The 26,805-nt window shown below is 47.9% G+C and overlaps 1 protein-coding gene and 1 long non-coding RNA gene across 3 annotated transcripts in view; one reads left to right on the forward strand and one right to left on the reverse strand.

The window, feature by feature from the left end:
- Nav2 (neuron navigator 2) overlaps nt 1–26,596 on the reverse strand; it is a 665,125-nt gene extending 638,529 nt beyond the window's left edge. For both annotated transcript variants that reach the window (XM_087211232.1, XM_087211229.1), the window contains exons 1-2: nt 26,513–26,596; nt 21,143–21,781 (exon numbers count right to left, since the gene is read on the reverse strand). In XM_087211232.1, coding sequence (XP_087067358.1) covers nt 21,143–21,217 — 75 coding nt within the window. In that variant the 5' untranslated portion in view covers nt 21,218–21,781; nt 26,513–26,596. The remainder of the gene's footprint in view (nt 1–21,142; nt 21,782–26,512) is intronic.
- LOC106009922 (uncharacterized) lies at nt 931–11,690 on the forward strand. The gene is made up of 2 exons (XR_015451333.1): nt 931–3,457; nt 9,226–11,690. It is a non-coding gene; the product is annotated as an uncharacterized LOC106009922 (long non-coding RNA).
- Nucleotides 26,597–26,805: the final 209 nt, after the last annotated feature.

Here is a 26,805-nt window from a genome sequence, read left to right on the forward strand (position 1 = left end):
CTTCTGGGGCCATTCTCATTAGTAACACCTCTCTGGCCTGGTCCTCTGCTGTTTCATGGAGGTGCACAGCATTTGGAAGCAGGATGTAGCCAGCCTGCCTGCTTGGAGCCAATGCCTGCTGTGTGCTACCCTTCAAGCCCAAAGGGATAAGGACTCAGTGTCGGAGGCCCCACTGCTCCCCTCCTCAGGCACCACAGACATCTGGAGGGAGCACTGCCAGCCGCCCTGTTGGCCTCCTGAGCCAGCCAGAAAAAGGTCTTGCTGACAGCCACTTAATACCCACGCCATGCTCCATCTGAAGAAAATGCAAACCCAGCTGTCATGTAACTCACAGCAAATGTGGACCCTCCGGTGGTGAGCTGAATGGATGGGACAACAGACAAAGCACCCAGACCTTGAGGGATAAATGGATCCATGGCAAGAACCAGAAGAATTCCTGCTTGGCCCTTTTCACCTGGGAGACACATGCACATTCAAGGTCTTACAAAGTGCTATGCGTGAACGAGGATACTACTCTTTGTTCACACAGGAGGAAACTAAGGCACACAGAGGGGGAGCGCAAGAGCATATGGTACACATAGTAGTTAGCTAGAATTATACCCAGGTCTCCTCAGTCCTTTCCTACAGGGTTAGTATGTGGACTAAATGAGACATATGTATAGGTGGTTCTGAGATACTTGGACTTACAAAGCAGAGTCAGGCAACTCAAATTTGAAGCTGAGTGGCTTCTGCTTGAATCCTGACTTACTAAGCATAAAACACATGCAAAAGTTACTTTTTACCTCCCCAGCCCTCAAGGACTTTGCCTAGTAACACCTGCCTTCCTCTATGATTGTAGTAAAAATTAAATAGAACGGAATGCACACAGCTCAATCCCTGGCACAAGTTAAGTGCTTGATAAATATTAACTTCTTTCAATAGCAATAACAATATTGTCAGTACCCACTGGAGGGGCCCTGGGCAAGTTGCTTTTCTTTTTAAATTACAGGAAAATGGGAAGGGCTGTTGTTGAAACTACAATCAGTTGAGAGGTTGGAAGAGCCTAGTGATTCCAAATGCAGAATCAAAAGGTAAGGATTTAAGTGCTGGTTCCTGCGCATTTATTCTCTGAGAGAACTGCATTTGAAAGAATTGCATTGCCCCGTTGAGGAACTAGAAATAATAAGCACTAGCTACCTGCTAGCTTTCTCTGAAAATTAAATTAAATAGTGCATGTAAGGTTCTTAACACGGGGTCTGGCTCAGAGTAGATGTGTGATAAAGGTTGGTTATTACAGTTGATTTTACTTTTCTGCAACTTTTTTTCCGATGTTGATAAAGATTATAAAAATCAATTTGCTCTGTGACATTGAATAAGCTCCTTGCCATCTGAGAACCCCAGTTTCCCCATCTGTAAAATGGTGGCCTGCACTAGAAGGTCTTAAAGAAAGTTTCACCTGTTATGTTCTAAGTACAAGGTTCCAGGCAGCTCAGGAACAAACAGCCAAGAAAACGCCCCTTCCCAGGGAGTCATCAAATCCACCCAAAACTAGGAGTTGGAGAGCCTGGCTGGCTACTGCTACACAAGCTTGGAAGCCATATCTCCGGGCGCGTGTCCCCTTAACATTAGCTGTCAGCAAAGCTGGCCTTCAGAGCAACTGCAAATGATGTATGTGCCCAGTGAGGAGCCAGCAAGCGGGGGCGCCTTGTTCTCCTCTGTGGTCAGGCAGCTCCAGCCTTGGCCAGTCCGCCCCTGACTTAGCACATTCCTGGGCCATTTCAGGACACAGAGAAAGTATCAGAGGAAAGAGACAACTATTCTCTCTCTTCCGTCTTTCCTTCCTTCCTAAGTAAACATTCCACTCCAGTGTTGTGATTATTCCCCACATGATCCAAAATATGTAGCAGAAACATCTGAGGAGCAGGCAAACACCTGTCAGAGAGCTGTATCATATGGGCCTTCACTGCTTTGAGTCTCCGGATATCACAAGACACACTGTCACCTGCACAAGAGCGCAGTGTGGGTAATTAGAACCAGACTCTGCCAAGGAGTCTGAGAACAACTTGCTGAGCAACATAGTACATTAAGGCTTCCTCGCCCAAGACCAGCTTGATGAAATCCAAAGGCTCATCCAACAAGAAGACTTAACCGTTTCCTTATTAGCCATTCTCTCACCCATTCAGGCCAAATTGGTATTTGATGCAACAAGGAAATGTGTTGAATACATCATCAATCGGGCTCCGCAAAGGAAGGGTCATGGGGTGACTGGCACAGTTACAGGATGTGGGCAGCAGGCCAATCAGAGAGTGTGTGGCGGAGGAGGTGAGTCGATGGCCATGAAATTATGGACGCTTAGGAATGGCTGGAGGCAAAGGACAGGCTGACAATCTCCTCAACCAGACATGTGCAAGACTTCTGTCTTCAACCATCTTCAACTGCTTATTATTACGAGGGAAACTTCTTAGCTCCAAGGCACCCAGTACCAAGAAGTAAACCCAGAAGCTTGGAACCAGGGCTCAGGAACAAGAGCCACTTGATTTAGCAGATTGGATTGGAAATTTATCAGGCTGCCTAGAGCTCCAGCAAGGAAAGAGATGTCAAGGTGCCCACCAAAGGAAATTAGACTTGTTATTTTTTTGACTCCCTGATGTGGCGGTTCAATATTCTCAAAAGCGTCAAGAGGACAAGGGTTTCCTAGAAACCTTTCCAGAGTGAATATGCTAGGGTGAGGAAATGGCCCCAAACTGCCTTAACTGGGCATTGATTCTTTAGAATCAATGTGCATTTAATTCTACAATAAAATGGCAGGGAACCACCCAGCTCTCCCAAGAGCTCATAGCTCAGAGAAAATCTCTAAGGAAGTCACAAAAGTTTGCAGACAATATTTGTGCCAGAACTGAACCATGCAGCACTAAAACCCTCAATCCCTGTGAACAGGCCTGGCTAAGGATTTCTTTTTAAAAGGAGTCCCATTCAGTGGTAACTACAGAGAGAACTATCTGTCTTATTTATCTAACAAAGTAGATCAGGCAGAAATGAAGTTGCGGTCATTTTACAAGGTTTTTAGATTATTAATCTGAATCATCAATGAAAGCTTTCATTAAATTGCACCCTAGAAATTGATTTGCAATGGGTCATTCCAATGTGCTATGCAAAGTTGCTGTGGAAAATTAGTCATCCTAGACTCCCTAAAGAATAGAGACATGACATCCGGGCATCTGTTAAGTTTGCTCAAAAACATATGCGAGCCCTTTTTTAAAGAACCATAATTACATCCTGCTGAAACCTCCAAGGACCTTGCTAACTGCCTTTGTATTACAACATCCATTTCCCACTTAGGAGGCTCTGCTCTGCTATTTAGAAGTGTGTTTCAATCTGCTAGCCCATCTAGCACACTTTCCCATCTACAGTCTGCAAATGGTCAAGTCCTTCCATGCTCCAAGAAGACCAACTTGGAGGAAGCAGGAGTTGTACAGTGGTGAGTGTATGTGTCCTTTGTTAAACTATGACCAGGAATTTGGAGCTGAAAGGGACTTTAGCAATGATTCAGACCAAGCCTCTCACTTTCAGATGGTGCCACTGAAAATCAGAGAGGGAAGTGGTTTGTCCAAGGCTGCATAGCTAAAATCTGAAACAATATATAGTGTCGTGGTTAAGAGTACGGGCTCTGGGGTCACAGCCCTAGTCCGTGCTCTCTCGCTTATGTGCTGTGTGACTGTGTGGAAGCACTTCACTTCCCTGAGTCACAGCTCCTTTATTTATAAAATGTAAGCTGAAGCAACACCTGAGTGCAATGAGTGCCCAGTGAACATTAGCTGCTGATATCCTGTTCATCTTCCCAAACGTAACCTCGTGTAGTCTCTGAAACACCCTATGAGGGAGAAGGGCTGAGATCACTCACCTCATAACACAGCTTAAAAAATGACTCTTCCAAAGCCACACAGACCCCCCACTCCAGTTTCTCATGATCCTGCTGCTGTGGACAGGAGGGAGCTCGGGCCCCATTCCCCTCTCATCAGCGTTCTTCATTTCTCTAGAGATGAGCAAGGAAACTGGCTTATTTGTTTCCACACGGGAGAAAATCAGTGTGGCTCCCTTATTCAGTCCCCTGCTGGGACCCTGCCCTGGGGGAGGGAAGAGCAGTGGCACCCTGAGCCTGCTAGGGACATTGGGGGCACATGTGTCTGGGCAGGCAACATATTACTTCAGGACCCTACAGCATATTTTAAAGCTGACATCAGAGTACTTGTCAATGCTCCATCCGCCTGCCCTCCTGACCCCCAAATCTGGCCTTTGGGAAAATCTAATTGCCTGCCCTGAGTGACACGGGAGCTGTGTGAGTGATAAAGTTGTAGACAGTCACTCTGTGATTATGTGCCCTAATGGGAGAGGAAATGCACTGAACGAATGTGTGAGTGGATGAATGAATGCATCGGGGTTACTTATTCCAAGCTCTGGAGGGCAATATAATGATGTCTCCATCAACGCACCTTCTGGGAACTCAGTCCCTGGAAGGATATCAGACAAGGACAGGGCCACAGGGCTGTCTTCGGTGTAGATCCTGTACCTCGGGCTGCTCTGGGCCTCATGGAGGAAGGCTTCCTGCAGCCCCCAGGAAGTACTCTGGGCCCTCAAGGAAGGTGGAGGTGGCCACTCCCTAGACCCCAGGACAGAGAGGATCCTGGGGAGGCACAGCCTGTGACAGCAGGCAAGCTGGGACTCTGCCACCCTGTCAGTGGAGCCTGGGGGCCTCTGGGAAAAGCCACCACCACGAGCACCTTGGAGGCCAGGTCTTCGCTCACCCTCTCCACAGCCTTTGAAGAATAGTTCCTGGAGAGCCTACAGTGTGCCAGATATGAGAACAGAGCACAAAAAAGGAGCACCACTTGGCCTGAGTCCACGATAAGTCTGTTGTTAAGTAGGAGAAACGGGGAAAGAGCTGTCCACAGCACAAGTGTGACAAGTATCACCCCAGAGGTCAGTGCAGGAGCCCTGGGGTGTGGGACTGGTAGGCAAGGCTCCTCCAAAGAGGGGACTCCTGCTTTGAAGGCTGAGGGCAGGGAGCAGAACAGCAGAGTCAGCGGATGGCTGTTCTTGGGAGAGGAAACCGTGCGATCAAATGCTCAGGACCTGGGAGAGCCTCCTGAGGAGCCAGGGAGTTACAGAGGCAGCTGTACCAAGGACCTGATCCCACTTCTGCCTCTTGCGTATGACAGTTCTGGGCCTCAGGTCCTTGTCTGCACAATGATGACTCTGGATTTAAAGACCCAAGTATCCAAGGGAACCCATCAGACTTAAGAAGGCTGTTCAGGGCAATCCCAGGACAAAAGAGCAGAACGGACACAGGCATCAACAGAACATCCAGCAGCCACTGTACCACAGCTTCTAGGCTCCAGCTAGTGGTCTCTTTAGTGTTTAGTGGGGAGGAGCAGCACAGGGCTACACTGCACCCAGCTCTCACTGAGCACGTTCTCCATGTCCTTGCGGTGTCTCTCAGACAACCCCAAGTATTATCACCTAAAGAAAGCACACCAAATCCAGGAAAAGTGTAATCATCTATCATTTTACAGGTAGGAAAACTAAGGCTCAAAAAGGAGCAATCTGTGCATGGTTCCATTGAAAGGCCTGGGTCCAGAATTTCACTTGGGATCTATTTGATTTTGGACCCAGCTCTTCCCAGGACACCCTCTGGCCCCAAGAAAGCTCTGCCAGGCCCATCTCAGGGACCTGACACCTTTCTGCAGTCCAGTCCCCCACATTCGCCTCTCCCCCGAAGCTCCTGGAGCCCCGCCTCCGCAAATGGGCCCTCTAGGGAAAGCTACAGAAAGAGGGCTACTCGGGGAGAACTGCAGGAAGAAGGAAGGAAGGGAAGGCCATCTCCGGCCTCCTGCCATCTGCCAAGCTCCAGACCGGTGAGGGTTCCGCAGAAGGGCAGATCAGTGGGCACAGCTGCTGCCTCTGTACTGGCCAGCACGGGGCTCTTAGGAGACAGGAGCCACCTGACATCATGCCTGCTGGTAACCTGCCCCTGGATGACTGCTCCTTCTTTGCCCCAGCTGGGCCCATCCTGAAGGCCCAGGGGCAAGGTCAGCCCTCAGGGGAAGGGGCCAGGTGGGGCTCTTTTGAGTGGCTGCTGAAATGAGGGATAATTTTGATTACTAACGTTTCCCACAAGACCTCCCCATTCTCAGAGCTGCTCCTACTTCCCCCTCACAGGCTGCTTCTAGAATCAGGCCGCTTTCACTTCCTACCGAGAGAGCAAAGGTGATGCCCCTTTGGGCTTAGCTCATTCTGGGAGGTATTAGTGGACAAAAGACCAGGAGTTTTAAAGGCATAAGACCTTGTCTGGATCCTTATTTCTCCAGGAAGATAAACACTTATTTTTTAAAAGTCTTTTTAATCACTGGCACACACATTCCATAAAGAGGGTCTAAGTATCAGCCAAACACTGAATTTATTTAAATGCAATTCTACTAAAGCAGATAGAAGGGAAAGTGTGCCATTTGAAACCTCTTTAACTTCACTGAGCAGTTGCTGAGTCCTGGTGTGACTTCAGCCCTGTGTTTGACTCCAGAAAACAGAATGCAAACCCAAGCCTCAGTCTCTGCCCTCCAGCATCTGACAGTCTAGTTGGGAACATGACACTGGAATGACTCCAGTCACTGTGCCTGGTTGGCCCCTGCTGCCTATTTACTGTCTACTAGTCCTCTCTCAGTACTCGATCTTCCAAAGAAGCCCAGGATATGACAGCTGTGTTTTTTCCCCATTTAATAAAGGAGGAAGCAGAGGCCAAGGCATACAGAGGTGAAATGATTTTCTGAAGGCCAATAAGCCAGGATTTTCATAAATTTGACTCCATAGCTGACTCTTAACCTACAAGTGACTTAGTGAAATCATGCATCAGGTAGGGAAAAAACTGAAAGAGACTTGGAGTCTGAAGGAAGAAGAGATGAGAAAAGTTTCAAATGGATGGATCTTGAAAAGTGGCTAAAGGTGGCTGGTGGGTGGCTGATGAAAAGCAGGTCCTGTCTGAGATGGCACAAAGCTACTGTCTGGATACCACTGAAACGGGTTCCGAACATATGTGGAAAGTCACCTCCACTTGGGATCACTGCTGGCTTTCCAAAAGAAGGAAAGATGTGAATTTCTTGCACTCAGAAAGAAGTTAGGTACTAGGAATGATAACATTTTGGTCAGAGGTCTTCCTAGGAAGGGGGGAAAACAAAAGTCAAAATTATTGTTGCATGGGTAAACCTAGCTTTGCCCAGAGAATGAAATCATAAGAAGCTACAGGAGGTAACAGTTCCTTGTAAAGTTCTCTAACTAAAAGCACTCCCTGGTGGCATTGCCTGTGAAGCAAACCACTATTTTATAATCAAAAACAAGCCCTAAGCTCCTGAAACTTGCAACACATGATGCATCTGTGTGGATGTGGTGGTTGTGCTCTTATGGTGGGATCTGTCTGTCCCAGATCAATTGTGGTTCTGTCTTCCAATACATGTTGGCCTCTCACTGTGTGCAGGGGCTCCCAGGTCTGGGCAGAAACAGCAGAGGGACACAAAGACATTGTGACAAGCTACAGGAACCTAACACCAGTTCACCCAGAACCAAAATTACATTTGGAAGGTGGGGACAGACAGGTGACACCCATTGCTTTCTGAAAACCAGCCAAGGCTCAGTTGGCTCAAGAGAATGAAGTCTGGCTATCTGTCTGAGGAACAGGGGGTGGGTGACCCTCTATCAGGAAGTAGCCTTCCCTGCTTGGGGAAGCAATAATTGCAGAGAAGATAAGAGCATCTTATTTCTTGCCTTATAACAAGAAATGTAGACTCGGTCTCTATCCCTAGTACCTGGCTCAAGAATCCTTGAAATCTGCTAAGTGAGAAGGTTAAGAGTGTCTTCTGTCATTTATTATTTGTGTTAGTTGTTTGCTATTTGTTATTTGATAGGGAGATGACTCTCTGTGGACTCCCACATAGCTGCTGGTTAGGAGCTGGTTCCAGATGAGCCAATCGTATGATTGACTAGAGGGTTGGAACTTTCAGTCCACTTCCTAACCTCTGGGGAAGGGAAGGGAGAGGAGTTGGAGACTGAGTTCATAATGGAACTTCATAAACAACATAAAAAATGGCATTTGGAGAGCTTGCAGTCTGGTGAGCACCCGAGGTGCTGGTGACGTTGTGCACCTACGTAGGAAATAGGGGCTCTGGACTCCCTGCCATGGACCTTGCCTGCTGCATCTCTTCCATTTGGCTGAGTTGTGCCCTTTATAATAATCGGGTGACACTGTGTAAACTGTTTTCCTGAATTCTGGAAGGCATTCTAGCAAAAGATCCAAGCTGAGGAAGTGGTTGTGGAAGCCCCTAGTTGACAGCCAGTCAGAAACATGGTGGCCTGGGCTCCTGATTGGCATCTGAAATGAGGCAATCTTGTGAGACTGAGCCCTTAGCTTGAAAGGTCAAGTTGATTGTGTCGGAAGTGAACTGAATTGTGAGACACTCTGCCCATGGCCAAGAACAGGTCAGTGCCAGAAGGGTTCCGTAGGCAGAGACAGATGGTGACAGCAGAGCTTCAGATCCACCTGGGTGAGAATCCTAGTGCCAACATGTGTTTCCTTGGAGACGCTGGGGGAAACTACTCAGCCTAAATTTTCTCACCTGTAAAATGCAAATAATAATAATACCCATATCCCCAAATCACTGCAAAGATTATAGAACACAGGCTGATGATTTGCGGGATGTGCTCAGTCAGTAACTAATTGTCAGATGAGAGAATGATGGATGGATGGATGGATGAGCTCTAATACTTTCATCACACTTAGTATGTTCCAGGCACTTTTCTAAGTGGTATTATTAACTTGTTTAATTCTTGAAACAATGCTAGAAGGTAGATACTATTATTATCCCCATTTTACAATGAGAAAACTGAGGAATAAAGAAGATAAGTGAGTTGTTCAAGGTCACATGCTGGGGAAAAGTGGCAGATTTGAATTTCAAACCCAGGTCTAACCAGAGCCCGTGTTCTCCACACCATACTCCTTTACACAGGCTTGGCACGCAGTGATGCTCAGGAGTGGAAGATGTTGTTATAGTTGCTGTCCTTCCGTTATTTATGCAGTGGAGAAGTGTCCCACACTGAAATCTGTGTACATTGGTAGGGTACACAGATGTGGTACATCTGTGTGGGTGGTATCTCAATGAACTTTCCAAAAAGTCATGACTATCATTTTATTTTAATATGTATTAGGAAGAAAAATTAGTAGCACATCAAACCCAGGATTTCATTGATATCATCCCTGTGACAAGGCAAAAGTTTTTAAAAAGTGAGTCAACTTGAGGATAAGATACAAAATCATAATAAGGTGACAGAAATCAGGTTGGTATCATATTAATGTTGATAAGGCATGTGATTTTTTTTAAAAAGGCATGGGTAGCTGGGTGTGGCGGTGCACACTTGTGGTCCTAGCACTTGGAGGCTGAGGCAGGAGGATTGGAAGTTTATGTCTTGCCTGAGCAACTTTGGGAGTCTCTGTCTCAAAATAAAAAGGGCTGGGGAAGTAGCTCAGTGGTAGAAAATCCCTGGGGTCAATCCCCAGCATGGAGGGAAAAAAGCACAGCCATTGTGATCACACAGATCTGGCTTCCAGAACCAGGTCTGACTTCACACCTTTATTTCTCTGTCTGTTAAGTGGGGGCCATAGCACCCACTTGCGTGCTGTGGAAGTGGAGATTACAGGTGATAACGGGCTGCTTGCACACACGTCACAGGCCAAAGCAAGCGCTGGCCCACCCAGCCCATCCCACTGCCTCACTCACAGATTCCTGGGGTCTCCACCCTCTGCCCTATCCTACCAACCTAGCCAGAAACTGTGGCCTTTGCGCCCCATTCCTGGGCCCCCAGACTCCTCACCACTCAACTCTGGAAAGCAAATCCCTTCAGCCTCCTCAGCTGTAATGATAAGATTTGGAGACTCCATAGGAATCCGAATGTGAAGATACTCCAGGGACATAGTAGAAATTAGATGTTTTTCAATTACCACAGGCAAAGGGCTGCATGTGGTTCTACTAATGCAAACTGCTTATTTGCCGGTTCCCCCTCCGCCGCCCCATCCGGGCCCTGCCAGTGATTGATGGCCACAGAAGGACACGTTGTCAAGCCCCCTTGATTTCTATCTGAAGAGAGTTGACTCCCTGGGCTTGGAATGATGGCTTCGGCAGCATGGTCGGCACCAGAAAGAAGCCGCTTTGCAGCTGGGAACTTGCCCTGCCTTCCAAGAAGTTTCTCCCTAAAAGCTTCTCCCTAAAAGCAACACACATCGAAAGTCCCAGACACATGCTAGAGCAAGAATTCAAAGAACTTCAGACCAGTGGCCCGCCTAGTCGTGGTTGTTACCCTGGGAGGAGGAAACCAAGTCCACTGTAAAGTGAGAATTTTTTAAATTTCTAAAGACAAAAGATGGTGGTTCCAAAGTAGATCCACTAAGACCTCAATAACAAAATACAATTCGTTGGGACTCTGCATGAGCTCAAAGACAGACAAAGGAGGACTCACTTTTGGTCAGCACCAACGCAATGCATCAGGTGCTGTGTTAAGTATCATACATACATCATCTCATTTAAAATAACTCAACAAAGTAGAAACCAATAATAGCACCATTTGATAAGTGAAGCAATGAGTTTCAGAGCTGTTAAGAGACTTTCCCAAGATCAAAAAGCCAGAACATGCTAAGGCGGGGTTAGAAACCCAGACTCTTCTCTTTGCCAGATATTTGTGTAATTATTCCTGGGATGCCTGGTTGCCCCATGCAACTGTGACCTCTAGGAGGCCAGCATGGAAAACACACATGCACTGGATGGTTCCAGTGCTCCCTGGACCACCCATCCCAGAAAGCAGTCAGCCTCCTGCTTCCCAGGCTTTTCTCCCCCTCTTTCTATCAACTTGTTCCCAATTTAATTGAGAAGCCAATAGCTGCTACCCTCTCCTGGCTCCATTAGCAGCAATCTACCCTCAAAGGCCAGGATCTATACCACACGATCCAGTCTCACACTAATCAAGATCACTGAGCCAGGGACAGACCCGGAACTCAAGACCAGCCTATCCAAAGGCTGACATATCACTCTGATGTGCTTTGTTTAAAAAATGTAAATATTCTGATACTTGTTAAAACAGGAAGACTTTATTCTAGACTATTGTAGTAGGGAAGAGAGATCCGGATCAACCTTGAAAACAGCAAAAACAGGGATTCTCCACAAAGCAGAACAATGAGGGGCCCTGGAAGGAAAATAACTAAAAGGAGACACCGAGGATAGGATTGATTTTCCTAGAGAAGCATACACGGCTGGTTTTCCTGATACAAACTCAGCTGTTCTCATTGTCAGGGGAGAGCAGGTCCTCACTGTCACCAAGGACGGCTGCTGCTCTCTTTGGGGGAGCTCTGGTCTTCCCTTTGAGTGTTGTTTCCTGGCTCCAGTGCAGATCCCTGAGCCTGATGGCATAGCCCCTTCACCCCACAGGCTCAGACTTTCTAGCTTCCACCACTGGCCTTTGAGCCTTCCTGGAGCCGATCCTTGAAAGGGACTTGCATGAGACATCGCCGTGGGATCCAGGCCCTCAGCTGGATTCTTTGGGTCTCTAACATGTGGACAGATCTCTTGCACTCTTTTGCATTTGACTTTCTGGGTGAATATTATAAAATGATCATGTATTAATAATCCTGTGTCCTGTATTAAATCTATTCCCTTGCAAAACCTGACTACAACACACAGAAACTCAAAGAAGAAAGGCACATCTCGCTGGAGGTGGAGGAAGAATAGATTCACAAGAGTAACACTGAGTTCTCAGAATTCCCAATCCCCACATACCTAAAGACTCACATTCCCTGCTATGCAGTGCTCCCAGGCTCACTTTCTCCCAGCACAAAGTCAAAGACAATTAAAATCTTTTCCTTTCTAAGATGCTGCTGTTCTGTGTCACCAAGAGTATAGCTCAGAGATCAAAGGAGAGTTCTAACTTCCCTTTTTACTTGCCCCCAATCAGAATGTTGGCCCTCATTCATTCAACAAGCATCTGCTGATCCTTTATCATGTGCCAAACACAGTAATACATATTCGGAATACAGAAACAAATGGAAAACTGGCTAGCAAAAGTTTGAGAGTAGGCAATCAATCACGTGTACACTTATGCTTGTAAGATGCACACAGTTTAAGAATTACAATTATTTGTTCTACTTTATAGCTTCCCATAAAGCTTTTCTCATGTCACTGAGGACTTCTGCTTATTGTATTTAACAATTAAAATGTTTAAAATTAAAGTAACCATTTGGAGAAAAGAGTTATTTTCACCTAAGCTTAAAATCAAACACTCCCAGGGTCCTCTTATCTACAACCCACCCTTGGTGGGGGGGCTAGGAGGCCTCCCTCGTTCACCCAGGAAACCAGCAGGAGCCTTCATTCTGAACATAAATGCACCATGTTCTCAGGTATCCAAATTGGCTTTTCTGTGGTGGCATCACAAGAGATGAAGGATGGAAGACCCTGCTGGTTGTATCCAAGATGCTGACTTCTGTCCCTCACATTCCATAGTGACCGCAGAGACTCTGGGGAGTGTGAGTGCTAGAAATGGTAACCTGGTCTTTACTTACTCATACAAGCCAAGGGAGAAATCCACACACACTCGAGTGTCTCTCAGCTTCCCAGTCTTAAACACAGGTGCACAGCTCTGGCTCATTCTCCAAATGCCCTCCAGTTCCCATGTCGGGGAGTACCCTGACCTGGCATCCTCAGCCACCTGCTCCAGGCCCACCCGGCCTCTGCTTCCCCCCCACAATGGACTTGAATTCAGCCGCCAGCCTTCACTGTTGCTCCCTGTCTGTGGAAGAAGCTGCACTGTAAAAACACCCACTTCGACTCTGCCAACCATATCTCCTCCCATTTCTCTTCCCAACCCCCACATCCCTCTCTTTCTAATTACCCCAAAGAGAAAGAAGATTAAAAACTAATGCCCTGAGGATGGGAGTCAGAGACGTCATTATTTTGATTCAAACCCCAGGCATGGAGAAGCTGATCTGAGATTTAGAAGCACCGTAACCTAGGATGGGTTTTGGAAAACCTTGATTAATTGGTCCTCACCTCTAGGCAACCAGTCCCCGGCCCCTTCCCTGGTGCTGTGTGGTAGGGCTTTAAGGATGAATGCCACACAGTGTAACACATGAAACGCATAAAACACATTCCAGTAAAAATGCAACTTGCAAGGGATGACTTAGATTCCCACAAAAGGCTCAGCCTAATTCCTACATGCCAGAGTCCTGTGAATTTTAATTTACTGTGCAGAATGATGAGGTCAAGGTGGCTCCTACAGGGAAGCCACATAAAGAAAGATCTGGAGACTTTCATCAACTGAACTTCTGAAGCAGAAAAGCAGACTTCCTTTCAGGAATATGTGCAGTAACAGAAGTTTTAGCCAGAAGGAATTTTAATGTGACTTTCAGTTAACTAAAAAAAGTAGACCCAAATGAACCACCAGCAGCCCCTCAGCCCCATTTTACTCCCCAGATATGCCACTTATAAGGAATCTTCCCAGTAAAGAAAGGGGAATATATGATGAAAAATAACATAGATATCACTTCATATTTAATTGTACACTAAGTGTTGTTTAAAATACTTCAGGTGCATAATACCTCATAATCCTCACTAAAGGTTTGGTCATTAGCTTCCTAATTTACACCATGAACATGCAGAGACTAAAAAGGTTAAATAAATTATCCAACATGATGGAGTCCTAAAATTGCCTGATTAACAAATATCAAACAACCTCAGTGCACTGTCACTCTTTCCCCCTCCAGTTTGAAACTATACTCTAGCCAGCTGTGGTGATGCACATCTGTAATGCCAGCACTTTGAGAGGTTGAGGTAGGAGGATTGCAAGTTTGAGCCCAGGCTGGGCAACTTAGTGAGTTACTAAAAACCTGTCTCAACATGAGAGAGACAGAGGGAGGGAGGGAGAGAAGAAAGGGAGGAAGAGCTGGGATATAGCTCAATGTGCAGGTCCTGAATTCAATTCTAAGTACCACAAAGAGAGTGTGAGAGAGAGAGATTACAGACAGTTTAAGATTCACGAGATTAATGTGCGGTAAAACCATACAGTTTAGGAGATTAAGGACAATATAGTGAAACTATACTGATTAACAGAATAAAGTCATATCTTAAAAAATCAGGTAAATAAAGAGCTTTGACAAATATGCCAAGCCTGGATCCAGCAGGAGAGCTTGAACTGCTTGCTTCTTCTTCTTCTTCTTCTTCTTCTTCTTCTTCTTATTATTATTATTATTATTATTATTATTATTATTATTATTATTATTAGATCCCACCTCCTTTTGTGCTGAGGACTCAGTAACTTGGCTCCTGGAAGCTGGTATAGGACAGAGATGGAAGGTGAGGCTCTAAAGCTTCACACTTGGGATCCATGTCACCTGGAACTAGAGTCAGCCACGTCCAGATGCTCGCCAACTTCTAGTCCTCAAATGTGATTCCTTTGTATCCACCCACTTTCCCTTCCTGCCATCCTCCCCCTGGAGTAGACACATATTATCAGTGCCTAGATCCCGACTGTGGGCTCCTACCAGGTGCCTGTGACTCCAGATGATCGGGGGGTACAGATCAGACCCACTGTGGCCCCTCGAGCGCTTACAGGCCAGGCTGTTGTGCACAAACTACGTTAAGCCAACTCTGCAACATTCATCAGTGTATTAGTTTGCTCAGGTTGCTGTAACAAAAGTCCACAGGCCAGGTAGCCTAACCAGCAGCGATGTCCTATCTCACGGGTCTGGAGGCTGGAAGGACAGGATGCATGTGTCAGCAGGGATGTGTTCTCCTTGGGCTTCTCTCCTTGGCTTGTGGACATCAGCCCTCTCATGTCCTCACACAGCCTGCCTCGGGGTCCATGCACCCCTGGTGTGTTCTCCTCCGCTTCATATATGGACTCCAATTATATTGGATTGAGGCCCTTATGACCTCATTCGACCTTAATTTCCCCCTTAAAGACCCCTATGTCCAAAGACAGTCACACTGGGGGGTTGGAGTTTTAATACATGACTTCTGCAGAGGACACGATTCAATCTACAACAGCCAGCATCCACGAGGCCACATGCATTCCCCAGAGAGCCCCTCTTTTAGTCTTCCTTTCAGTGCGCTTCTCACTAGGCCCCTTCCAGGCACAGCTCAAGTTCCTCAAGGACCCTGACCTCTCCAGACCAGAGAGATTCTTAGCTGATCGATACCACTGTCGCTGATGGTTGAACTGACCCCCACCCCAAGACACTGGAACTGCCAAGCTATAAGTTTCTAAGCTCATCATCACAGTACCTTATACTGTGGTTGGCTGGCGTATCATAGGCACTCAATCAACAAATGTGGGATGAATGAAAGGATGGTGAATAATCTATGGTTTCTTGTATTCTTTCCATTGAGATATAGGCAGGAAACCGGCCTGACCCCTCTGCCATCCTCTCCCCATGAGCTGTACTGGGTGAGATGCATCTGGCTACAAGCTCTTCCCACCCTTCTTGCATGATGTATGAAATGCACTCTGGTGGGTCTTCAGTGTCCAGCTCCCAAGCTCTTGGTCAATACCCTCTCCGTTCCTGCCAGCCAGGCAGGGACCTGTCAGAAGGCAGATCAACCTGGAACTGCCGCCTCCGCCGCCGCCGCCTCCTCCTCCTCCTCCTCCTCCTCCTCCTCCTCCTCCTCCTCCTCCTCCTCCTCCTCCTCCTCCTCCTCCTCCTCCTCCTCCTCCTCCTCCTCCTCCTCCTCCTCCTCCTCCTCCTCCTCCTCCTCCTCCTCCTCCTCCTCCTCCTCCTCCTCCTCCTCCTCCTCCTCCTCCTCCTCCTCCAAAAGGGAAGCACCAGCAGCAGCAGCAAAAGCAGCACAATGGTCTTAGCAAGGAACAAACACTCAGCTCACCTAGAAAGAGCTTGGGGAGCTGGGGCTGGACCCCCCTCCTCACCCAGCAGGAGAACATCCATCCACCCAGATCCCCAAACACGCCATCGACATTCAGAGCTGAGGTCACTAGGGGGGAAGATACTCCCCTGAACCAGCTCAGTATCACCACTACTAGCCTGTGACTCACCTCAGGGAGGCTGGTGGCCTGCAGCCCTGATTTGCCAAATGATATGGACATTTTCCTGGGGAAACAAATATCTGTAAGATGTCATACAGGGCAATTCCACTATAGAGTGTGTGTATGTGTGTGTGTGTGCGCACATCTGTATAATTCTGTGTGCACACTCATGTGCAACTGCAAAGAAGTTGAAAACAATTATTCTACAAGGAAAATCCAGTTTAAAAACTCCAGACATATTAACCTACTAGAGAGGCAAAATTACAATGAGATCCTGGAGACTGGCAGACACCAGCTGTGGATCTAGAAGAAGTTCAACTCTTAACCACAGCTTCTGCACCAATAAAATGGGTCACTAAAATCTACATGGCACTGAGAAAGAGAAAGGAAAACCCCAGAACTCCTAGGCCTGAGAGTAGGGTGGTACGAGTGAGAAGAGAAGAGACAGGGGCCTGGCAGAGTGCAGAGGGCAGCAGGGGCTCCTCCTTGGGTGAACACGCAGTGGACTTGCTGGGGTGGATGTCAAAGTCAAGTGATTCTGAACCTCGGCCCCAAGAGGCAGGGATGTGGGGATGCTGCTGATACAAAGGGAGGGAGAGGCTGACAGGCAAGCTCAACAACACGTTCCCCTTGGAAGGGCAGGATTTGGCAATCCACAGCAGTTCGGCCGGCCCTGGAAATTTTAACTACACAAAGCCCAGGTTCACCCTCTCCAAAGTCATTTTAAAGACTGGCTCCCGGAAGCCTTCATGCTGAGAAGCTGACGGCCGGAGAATATTCACACTAAACCATCACTGTCACCACGCAGTCATCAAGCATAACAGAATCTGAACAATTCTTATTTTACAGTATTCATCCTCCGCAGGAAAGCTCCGTCTGTGAAGGACAAACTTCTAAGGAGGAGTGGAGAAAAATCAATCACAAAGTCATTCCCTTGACTGATCAATAGGTGTCTATCGGGGAAATTTGCCTTCTCCTGTCTAGGGTAGCTAAGGGCGTTCTCAGAGCGCTCAGCAATACTCACCTAGCTGAATTTCTCTCTGTAGCAATTCGCAGCCCTCTACCTCTCTGGCTGTTTTCTGCTTTGGCGTGGATTTGGAGTTGACAGGGAAGCAGAGGGAGCTGATGCCCACAGGTGGCACCACGACAGGTCTCTGCAGGTGTAGTGATGAGCTTTAGATACTGCTCGGCGTAGCACGTAGCCCCAGTGCAGGGTGTGAGCGGGCTCCTCATGGGAACTCCACCTCCTTATCATCCTACGGCCAACGTGTCTCTCATCGAGGTCTCTGCTCAGAAGAAACTTCTGTAGGAAGGCATCCCCTTACACCCAGCCAATCCCATCCTCCCAAGGCAAAAGATGTTCTATATCTTGATTGTTGTGGTGGCTGTCCAGGTGTCACAGAGGTATAATAGTCCATTGATAGGTAAACGTAAGAAGCATGAACTTTATTAGATCTAAGTTATACTTACATTATAAAGGAAGTTAAAATAATCATAAAAATGGGATTTACCCCTCCTTCACCCATGTCATCACTTTGCCTATTTATTTTCTTTACGGCATAGGCCATTGTCTGCATCTAAATGATGTCACTATTTGCCTATAATTGGCTGTTCAGAAATGCACTGTCCAACATGGTAGCTGCTAACCAATCAAGTGACTGTTTAGGTTTAAGTTAATTAAAATTAAATAAAATTTAAAATGCACATCTTCAGTCACACTTGTCCCATTTCAGGTGCTCCATGGCCAGATGTGGCTAGTGGCCACTGAGGGCACAGTGCACAAAGAAAAAGATCCCATCCTTGGAGGAACTTATATTGGAGAGCACCAGACCACACTGTAAACATCAAGAAAGAAGCGATCTTAGCTGTCTAGTTTATACTTAGCTCTTAGAACAGTGCCTGGCACATAGAAGCACTTCATAAATATTTGTTGAATGGAAGAATAATGAGACTTTGTAAGACAAAAAACAAAACAAACAAACAACAAAACCAGATCACAGAGCCTGAAACAGAGATTTAGAAGCTTCTTAAATGTGCATCTACACAGGGTGAGTTATATAAATGTTGCCATTTTAGAGTGGAACATTATTCAGTCATAAAAGGCATGCAATATACATGTAATGATTCAGACAAATATCTACACTATGCTAAGTAAAAAAGAGCAAGTTTCTTAAAATAGGCACTGTATGATTTCATTTTATTAAAAAGCACACACAAAAACAAAATAAATAGATAAGCAAAAAACTGCTCAGGAATGATATAAACCAAACTGTTAATAACAATCACTGCTGGATTCGCTGCTGGCTAGAATTAGGAGAAAAGGGGAATTTATATTCTGTATTTTTCTATAATATTTTGAATTTATAGTATGTATTACTTGAGTATTTTAAACAAAATCATATGCAGCTCTTTAAGGAAAAAAAGTAATCTGACATTGCAACCTATCCCAAGCATATATAGAACATTCCTTAAAGGTTTAACAACCATCAAGCTCCTTATCAGTTTTGTTTTATTTAATCTTAAAAATATCCCTGTAATTATGTCAGAAAGTAGACTGTGCAAATCAGAGAGGTTAAGTAGCTCTGCTAGGACCACACAGCTAGGATATAAAACTACTAGCATTTGAATCCAGCTTCTAGTTTTAAAACACATGGCGCCCTTCTCTGCAGAAAGCACTCAGATACCCCAAAGAGCTAGATCCTAGATGAGTCCTGAACTAGCCACTCCATCCATATGAAACCCCAAACAAGTCCAAGCTGCAACCAGGTTTATGAGACTTGGGGTTTGCTCCTCAGGTTAGTAGGAAATACAGAAAAATTGAAGCTAATGCTCTGCTTTGTCTCACTATTGTCCTCCCCTGAATATCTCACACACATGTGCACACACACACCCACAGAGCAATGTCATGAGGACGTGATGCCAGCAAACACTTGGTAACCCCAGCCTGCTGGTGGAGACCTCCCAGCTCTCTGGCAGATGTCTAGATGGTGCCTTTGTTGGATTTTCGGCCAATTCTCCCTGAAGAGGAGCTTGTAGCTCGCCCGAGGCATCTGAGCCAAAATACTGTAGAGTCGCCTTTCAGCTCATGAACAAGATATTCCAGGCTGCACACTGGGAGGCTTGTTTAGCTTCACACTCAACGCAAATGGGATGTGTGTTTGCCCACAAACACACACATGCACACACCAACAGAAGCCAAAGCCGCCAACAGAAGCTGCTGCAGGGGTGGTATTTCCTGAAGCCCAGAATTACACTTGAGCGATATGGAATTCAATCACAATGCCTATCGGGAAAAACAATCTAATTTTTTCTAACCAAAGTTTCAACCACAACCACGGCACAGAAAATGCAGTAGAAAATGAAATGTAATACTCTATTAAGCCTTATTTTGCCAGCACTAGTGAGAGCTCACCCAAGCATGGAGAGTCATTAAAATGGATCTTACATATATCATTATAAATTTAATAATCACCATGACGGCTAGAGTTCAAGTTAAAATGAGTGTCAGCTGAGCATGACCAATTGATGTTACCCCAGCTGCTGCGGAGTCTCACTTGGGGTTATATGCTACTTCCAGAGGCTCCATCGTACATGTGGACCCAACACAGCCAGGGCCAAGAACAGATGGGAAATGCACACAGCTACACCTAGCCAAGGAGAAGCCGTCATAATTGCATATTATCTTGGCGTACCAGCCCAATTAAAATTTCCTGCAGTGTCAGAGGTCCCAAATGTTCCTCCGCCAAGTGTCTGGATACCAAAGTTGGCTAATACTTAGTCAAATGCAGTCAGTCCTGGGTTCTGTGCACAAGAGTTATCGATTTTCCTTTTATCTCTCCTAAAGCTCCTGTAGAAATAGGAGCAGAAGGTCTAGCAGGCTATATGCTTAAAAAAATCAAACACCAAAAAACAAATTCCACTTAGCTTGGTGCCTGAGATCATGGGCATTCTCTATGAATTATACTGAGTACAGTTTCAGGAGTTTTGTTTTGTTTTGTTTTTCAGGAATAGAGTCGGTATCTCTGGTTTTGAGATGCATTTCAATTTATTTCTATCATTTGAAAATCAGAGTGAAAACCAATATAAATCTGTTTCTCCAACATGCACACACGTATACACACAAATACACACACAGCTGCAATTACAGGGAAGAGTCGGAAAGCCAGTTTTCACTTCCATGTGTGTTTCACACCAGAAAGAGTCAATCTTTGAAACTCACAAGAAGATAGGATATCCATACCACACTGATAGAGCATCAAAAGTTCTTCTGCCTTTCACAATATTTCAAAGGAAAGGTCAGAAATTACTTTCACATGAACACAACCCCTGTTCACGCTCTAGTATGTTTAACCCTCGCTAGCCTCTGGCTGTAGCCATGGTCCAGGAAGGAAGAGCTATAGCTCCAACTTCCTTTCAACCAACCAGCTACTCATTACTGCTCCCCAACATATCTGGCTTTTAGAGACAAGTTGAACTTTAACTGGTAGACATGAGTCCTGAGTGACTGTGGCTTTCAGACTGGTGACAGCAAATGACCTGCACTCAATGGGCCATTTTCAACGGCTGTGACATTCTCATAGATGAGGTCATAGCGTTCAGTGGGATATGTTTTTGATCCATAAACATAAGAGCTGGCAGACCACACAGAAAATAACTCAAACAAAACCACCACCATCAAAAGCAACATTTCCAAAAGTTGCTAAGAGTGTGTGAATCCCAAAGGGGCCACTGTAAAAATAAGTCCATGGTTGACTTTGAGAACACCAATAATTTTTGTTAACTTCTTTAGCTAAAGCTTACAAATCTTTGCCTTTCTGACTCCTAAAATTACATTTTTTTTTCCTTTCCCCTTAACCACAAGTCAAAGCAGAAAACCTAGGACAAGATTGTGACAAATACAGGCCACCACACTGCCTCTTCACCCTCAGAAAGACAGACAAACATCATCAATGAACAACAAAATTCTGATGATCAGCTGGGCTCTCTGAATCACATCTAGCAATGTCAGCACCATGAACCAAGCAATAGACAAAGTTTTGCCACTTACCCTCTTTTGATCTTCCAGTCCATGGGTAACTGGCTTTCTTTTCTGCTGTTGGCTGGACTCAGAAATTGATTCCATTTCCCAGGCATAAAATCCCCCGTTCTTCTTCAGTGATGCATCCAAATCCACAGAAGAAAAAAATAACCCAGGCAAAAGTGAGGGATGCACATCTGCCAGCCAAGGAAATCAGCGCTGCCTCTTCAAAGGTCTTGCTGTCTTCTTTGAGGCGACTTGGGAGTCTTACTTGCCAGCGCTGCAGTAGCAATGAGGGCAGCTGCCACTGACATTGTGAGAACAGGGACCTGGGGTTTTTACTGCCAGTCTGAGATTCACTTCATGAGAGCCCAAAGGACAGATTTAAGCAAAGAAGGGTCCATATCCTGGGACACGTGCCACAACACTGCCCCAGAAATCCTTTTGCTCTCTGTCTCCTTGGCACAGATAATTTATATGTCGATAACAATGTAAATGGGCATTTAATCCACCGAGCTGATAACATCCACATCCCTCTCCGGCAGGCCTTGGCTCCCATAAATCACCACAAACGCTGTGCAGCAAGCAGTCCCTCACAGCTCCTGGGAGCGTTCATGACAGCGAGTGCCCCTCCCGGCGGCATCTTCCTTCATGGAGTAAGACCCGTACCTGAGAAGAAAATGTGCAGCGGTCAGGTTTGTCTCCGGTGCGGAAGTACAGATTTAAGGCTGTTTTGCCCGCCATCTGAAGCCGCACAGTGAGGCCTACACCAAGCAGCAGCCAGCGATCTTCCTCCCAGCCCTTCAGTGCTCTGATCACATCCATGCACAAGCAGACTCGGGGACCTCCTGGGCTCCTTGCTTCTGTTGTTCATGAAAGAACACACAGGAGCTGCAAAGGAGTTATCTTTCCAACCTATGTGGGGTGCAGCATCACCCTCATCACCACAGGAATAAGGCACCAAGGTATGATGAGACAGGGAAGCAATGGTCTGTGAAGCAAAAAGCATCAACATTTTTCCCCCCAATTACAGCCTCGGGAGATTGCGTATGGCAAGCGAAACTCCAGGATCCACAGAGCAAGTGAAAAAGAGCAGGCTGGATCATCTGAGGGTTGAAAAGCAACTGTGCTGCAGAGCCAGAGCCGCGTTCCCTGCCTGGGTGCCTGCAGGCAGAGCAGACACCGGTCACCTCCTAGCTGACGTCACAGAAGCTCCGAGGGACAGGGAGGGAGGAGACAAGAGGGGAACCTCTGCACCAAGGAAAGCATTCAGACTGGATGTGCCCTCCCACAAACGGTTCCAGAGGTGGGGATACGTCTGAGAAGCCTGGTGAAGATGTATCCATCAACTGTAATGAATGCATCTTCCACCATACCTGCACCACCAGCAAAGAAAGGCAAAAGGGCATTCAAGGCCTGCCTGAAAGGCTCTAGTCTCCTGCCAGCATTTCTAACCAAGCACTAGCCATTCTATAGTTCAGGCTGTGCCAGCCTCCGGGACAGCCCTGGCCAGATCTGGCCACTGTGGGCACTAGACAGAAGCCTCCACACCCTCCCTTGCAGCTGTCCGAACCGCCGGCTACTTTGGAACAAGGCCGAAGCCCTCCCCTGTCACAAAAAGCTTCCACACAGCTCAATGCCAAAGCAGAGTGAAAGGCAGGCATGAGACAAGGCCACAGAGGGCTTGCTAGGAGGTGGAGGAGGGGTGGGGCACTCTCGGGGGAGAAGCTGCAGAAGTACTGTAACTTTGCAAGGGCATTCCTCTTAAGTTGAAGGCTTGTCCTGCCCTATACGAAACACCTGGCCAGAACACATTTCTGCACATGAATTCCAAGTCAGGGTATTCTGATTTTCATTAAGAATCAATGAAAAGTCAAATGTCCAAAAGGGACCCCTAAGGGTGGCAGACATAGCTGAGCTTCCAGGCAGAGGTAGATACCATCACCATGGCCACAGCCCTGTTCCAAGGATCCTTGACAAAGGTGAAACCCCAGATCCACTCTTTTCAGCTCACTTGCTCACAGTGCGTGTGAACTCTGGCAGACTGCTCCAAGAGGTGGCCTTTTCTAAGTGTCAGCTGAGATCTGAAACTAGAAGACTCAGTTCCAGGTTTGTGTCTCAAGTCTCCAACTTCCTCACTGCATGACCTTGGGTGAGTATTTTAACCTATGTGACTCCAGCTTTCTCATCTATAAAGTCCAGGCACTGATGTCACATAAGTGTGGAAAGATCAATATCACCTACTGACACACGCATCGAATACATGAGCTGCTGACATGTACAAATGTTTGCTCTCTGCCATGTGCTGTCTGCAGCTTTACATATCCATTCATTCAAATCTCTGTTAAATACTTTCCTATGTGCCAATTTTCTTAATTCAAATAGGTATTATTTTCAGGTCTTTGTTAAAGACAAGAAAGGTCAAGTAACTTGGCTAAAGTCCCACAGCCAGGAAGTTGTGGGTCTGGATTTTGAACCCAGGTCTGACTTCAAAGTTCTTGTTCATATCTAGGCTGCTCCAGAAAGATCACTGTTATTCAGCTTTTCAGAAGAGGCCTGAGTCCAGAGCCCACATTTTTACAGCTACCGGCTCTCTGGCTCTCCTCATGAATAATAATAAAAGAAAGAAAAGCCAAGTGCCCAGAAGGGTCTCCTCCCTGGAAGGCCTTCTCCAGAGGGGCTGCTCCATCAGCAGCTCTGCGTGCTTCCTGTGTCTGAGACAGCCCTGTGCTCTGCACCAGGTCCCCATGCTGGACGGTCTCCTAGGTGAGCCCCTGTCACATCCCATCACACCAGCCGGCTCACACACCCCAAGTGCACATGGGGACAGACGTTCTCTCTCGCCACAGAAATACCTCCCACCAGCAGGGAGTGGGTGATGCTCAGCACCTCCTTTGAGCCTTTTGTTTTTCCTGAGAGTCAGTCTCCACCAGTTCTGGGCTATTGCCGTCCTTGTGTCCCTGTGCCAGGGCACAGAGGGGTCACAGGAGGAAGGGGAGAAGCCAGGATGTTGTTGTCAGCTAGCTGCCAAATCCAATCTGTTTCCTGATTGGTGAAGGGGGAGATTTCATATGAGCTATGTAAAAGCTGATGTAAAAGCTATCGTTCTTAATGCCAGAGAAATCTCAGGAAGTTGAAATATGCTTGGGGGAAAGAAAAGAGCCAAAAGGCAGTACTAAGAACATTTAGCTGGAGTGTTGAGAAGTGAACATTCCTGCTGGATTAATCCCTAAATGCAGCCATATATCAGCAGCTTCTCCCCTCTGCCATAAGTCAGCCAGGAGCAGCTGCAAGGCAGAGGGAAGAAAAGAGAAGGGTCGGCCAGGTTGCACTGTAAGATAAGGGGCAGAGTGGGGGTTGTGTGCAGGCCCCATCTTCTCCTGGAAGTTTGGAAAACAAGCCAGCCACACTGACATCCTGAACACACTGCCACGGTCTCCTCCTGCCTGGCCCAAACACTGTCTCCAAGAAGCTTCAAATTCCCTTTCGCATCTGCCTGAATTCTTCCTCCTTCTGGCCAACCCCAAAGGAAAAAAAAAATAACAAAGGCAAAGGGAGCTTGACACATAGGACAGCAGGAGAGGGTCCAGTGGGTCTAGTCTTAGGGGCACAGGCATTCTCAGAGATGTCCGCTGCAGTCCTTTCTTGCAAGAAAACTCCATTTCCTGGTAAAGGCCAATCTTGGGTTCCTCATGCCAGAGAAGCCGCAGGCCGGCCCTCCTAGGTGGCACAGACCTGCCCTGGACAATGGAGCTGTGAACTCATCGTGTACGCTTTGCCAAACCACCTTTAAACTCTCCAGAGTTCTCACAATTGGGCAGCGTCCCTTCAGCCTTCTCACTGTCCTGCCTTTCTCCGTCGCTGCTACCCCCCACCCAACCTTACTCATCGTGGTGCCTGCCAGGATAGGGAAAACTGGTTCTAAACCCAGATTAAAGGTTGGAGTGGAGAGAAAGTGAGAAAGGGAAGCCCGACTTGTTTCATCTTATAAGTGGAGTTCAGTTTCTGAAAGAGGAGCGCATCCATCTTTCCAGTGGTCTAATTAACACTCATCACCAACACAGCGTTTTTAATTAGTCCTAGGTGCCAATAGGGGAAACCCAGCCTTTCATTAATCAATCAATAAATAAGTTACATAAGACGTGGGGAAGAGAGCCAAGGACGCATGGTGGGTTTTGGACCGTGTGTTTCTTTATTTGGAGGCTTTTCTCGCCTCCAAAGGGAGTCTCGCCAGCCGGCCACTTGGGCATAGCCGCTGGGGAGGGCTGACCCAGCCGCCAACCCCAGCTTCTTTATCTGTTCACGCGAGCGAGCAGAGCGTGCTCCCGCCTCTTCCCTGAAGAAAAGAAAGGATCACACACAAAAATAAGTCACTAGGGCCCCAGCCGGGCGGCGCGAGCTGCCGCTGCTGCCACCAGAGTCCCTTTGCCAGCAAGAAAGGAGCCGGCTCAACGGAGCGCACGCCCGGGAGGCACTGAGCCCAGGGCTCCCAGGCGCCCCTCCTCGCCCGCTGCCCTCCCTTGGCTCCTGGGAGCGTGGGAGAGCAGAGCCAGGGGACTGCGAGGCCTGGCCTAGCTGCCTGGGTGGGATCCACCTACACACACACACACACACACACACACACACACACACCGGGGAGCACACCCACCTAGAGAAACGCGCAGACAGTTACTACACCTACATTTGGAGACAGACGTGTACAGAAAAACAGGCACATGCAGAAAACACACTCGCTCATAAACACACCGAGAGACACGCACACATCGGGGAGGATACACACCCACAGCAAAGACACAGAGCGGCCGACAGAAGGCACGGGGAACAGTCAGCCGAGGCACCCGGAGAGGGCGAGCGCTCCCAGACGCCCACGCCACAGCGCGCGCCCGGGACCCGGCGCCGGGATACACCCAGACACAATCGCGCAAGGGGCGCACCGACACGCGCAAGCAGGCAGCTCGCAAACGCGGCAGCAGCTCAGGAGGTTGCCGGCCTCAGCGCGCCCCGGAGGGACACACACCCTCTCCGGATGGGGGCGTGTGCGGCGCCGCTGGAGGCCGAGGAAAGTGCGCCCCGGAGCTCGAGGAGACGCCTCGGAGCGCGCAGCGCCCCCAGCCCCACGTCGGCCGGGAAGAGTTCCCCATCGCAGTCCAAACAAGGGCCGGCCGCCAGTCCGCGTGTTGCGGCCCGGCAGCCTCGGAGGGCCCTCGCCCTCTCGCCGGGCCCGGGCAGAGGCGTGGTCCCGAGCCGCGCAGTGCCCGGACTCCAGAGCCCGCCCCAGAGCATCCCCAAGTCCTTTTCCTCTTGCCCGTCCAGTTGTGCCGCAAACTTTCCCCAGGTCGGTCCTGGCGCCAGGCAGCGCGGCCCACCCCGACCCGCAGGAAGCAGCGCCGGGCTTCCTACCTGCGCCCACGCGCGCGTCGCGGAGCCGCCGCCTCCAGCCGGTCCCGCACCTACTCCGGCCGCCCTCTCAGCCCGGCCGCCGCCGCTGCAGCCGCTCCTTGCCCTCCCGTTACCCGGGAAACCGCCTCCTCCTCCCTCCCGCCAGCCAACCAGCGCGGTTCACATGGCGCCTCGCAGCCAATGGGCAGCCTAGCCATCCTGGTCCCCTTTCAGGGTCCCGAGTCTTTCCCAGGCGAGGGGACTGGACACAGCGGTAGGGGTCTCTCCAGAGCTGCCGCCACCGATGGCAGGCC

Source organism: Heterocephalus glaber, unplaced genomic scaffold (assembly GCF_053883595.1).
Source record: "Heterocephalus glaber isolate CG9 unplaced genomic scaffold, H.glaber_assembly_v1.0 deba00001428, whole genome shotgun sequence".
In the NCBI taxonomy this organism is placed as follows: domain Eukaryota; kingdom Metazoa; phylum Chordata; class Mammalia; order Rodentia; family Bathyergidae; genus Heterocephalus; species Heterocephalus glaber.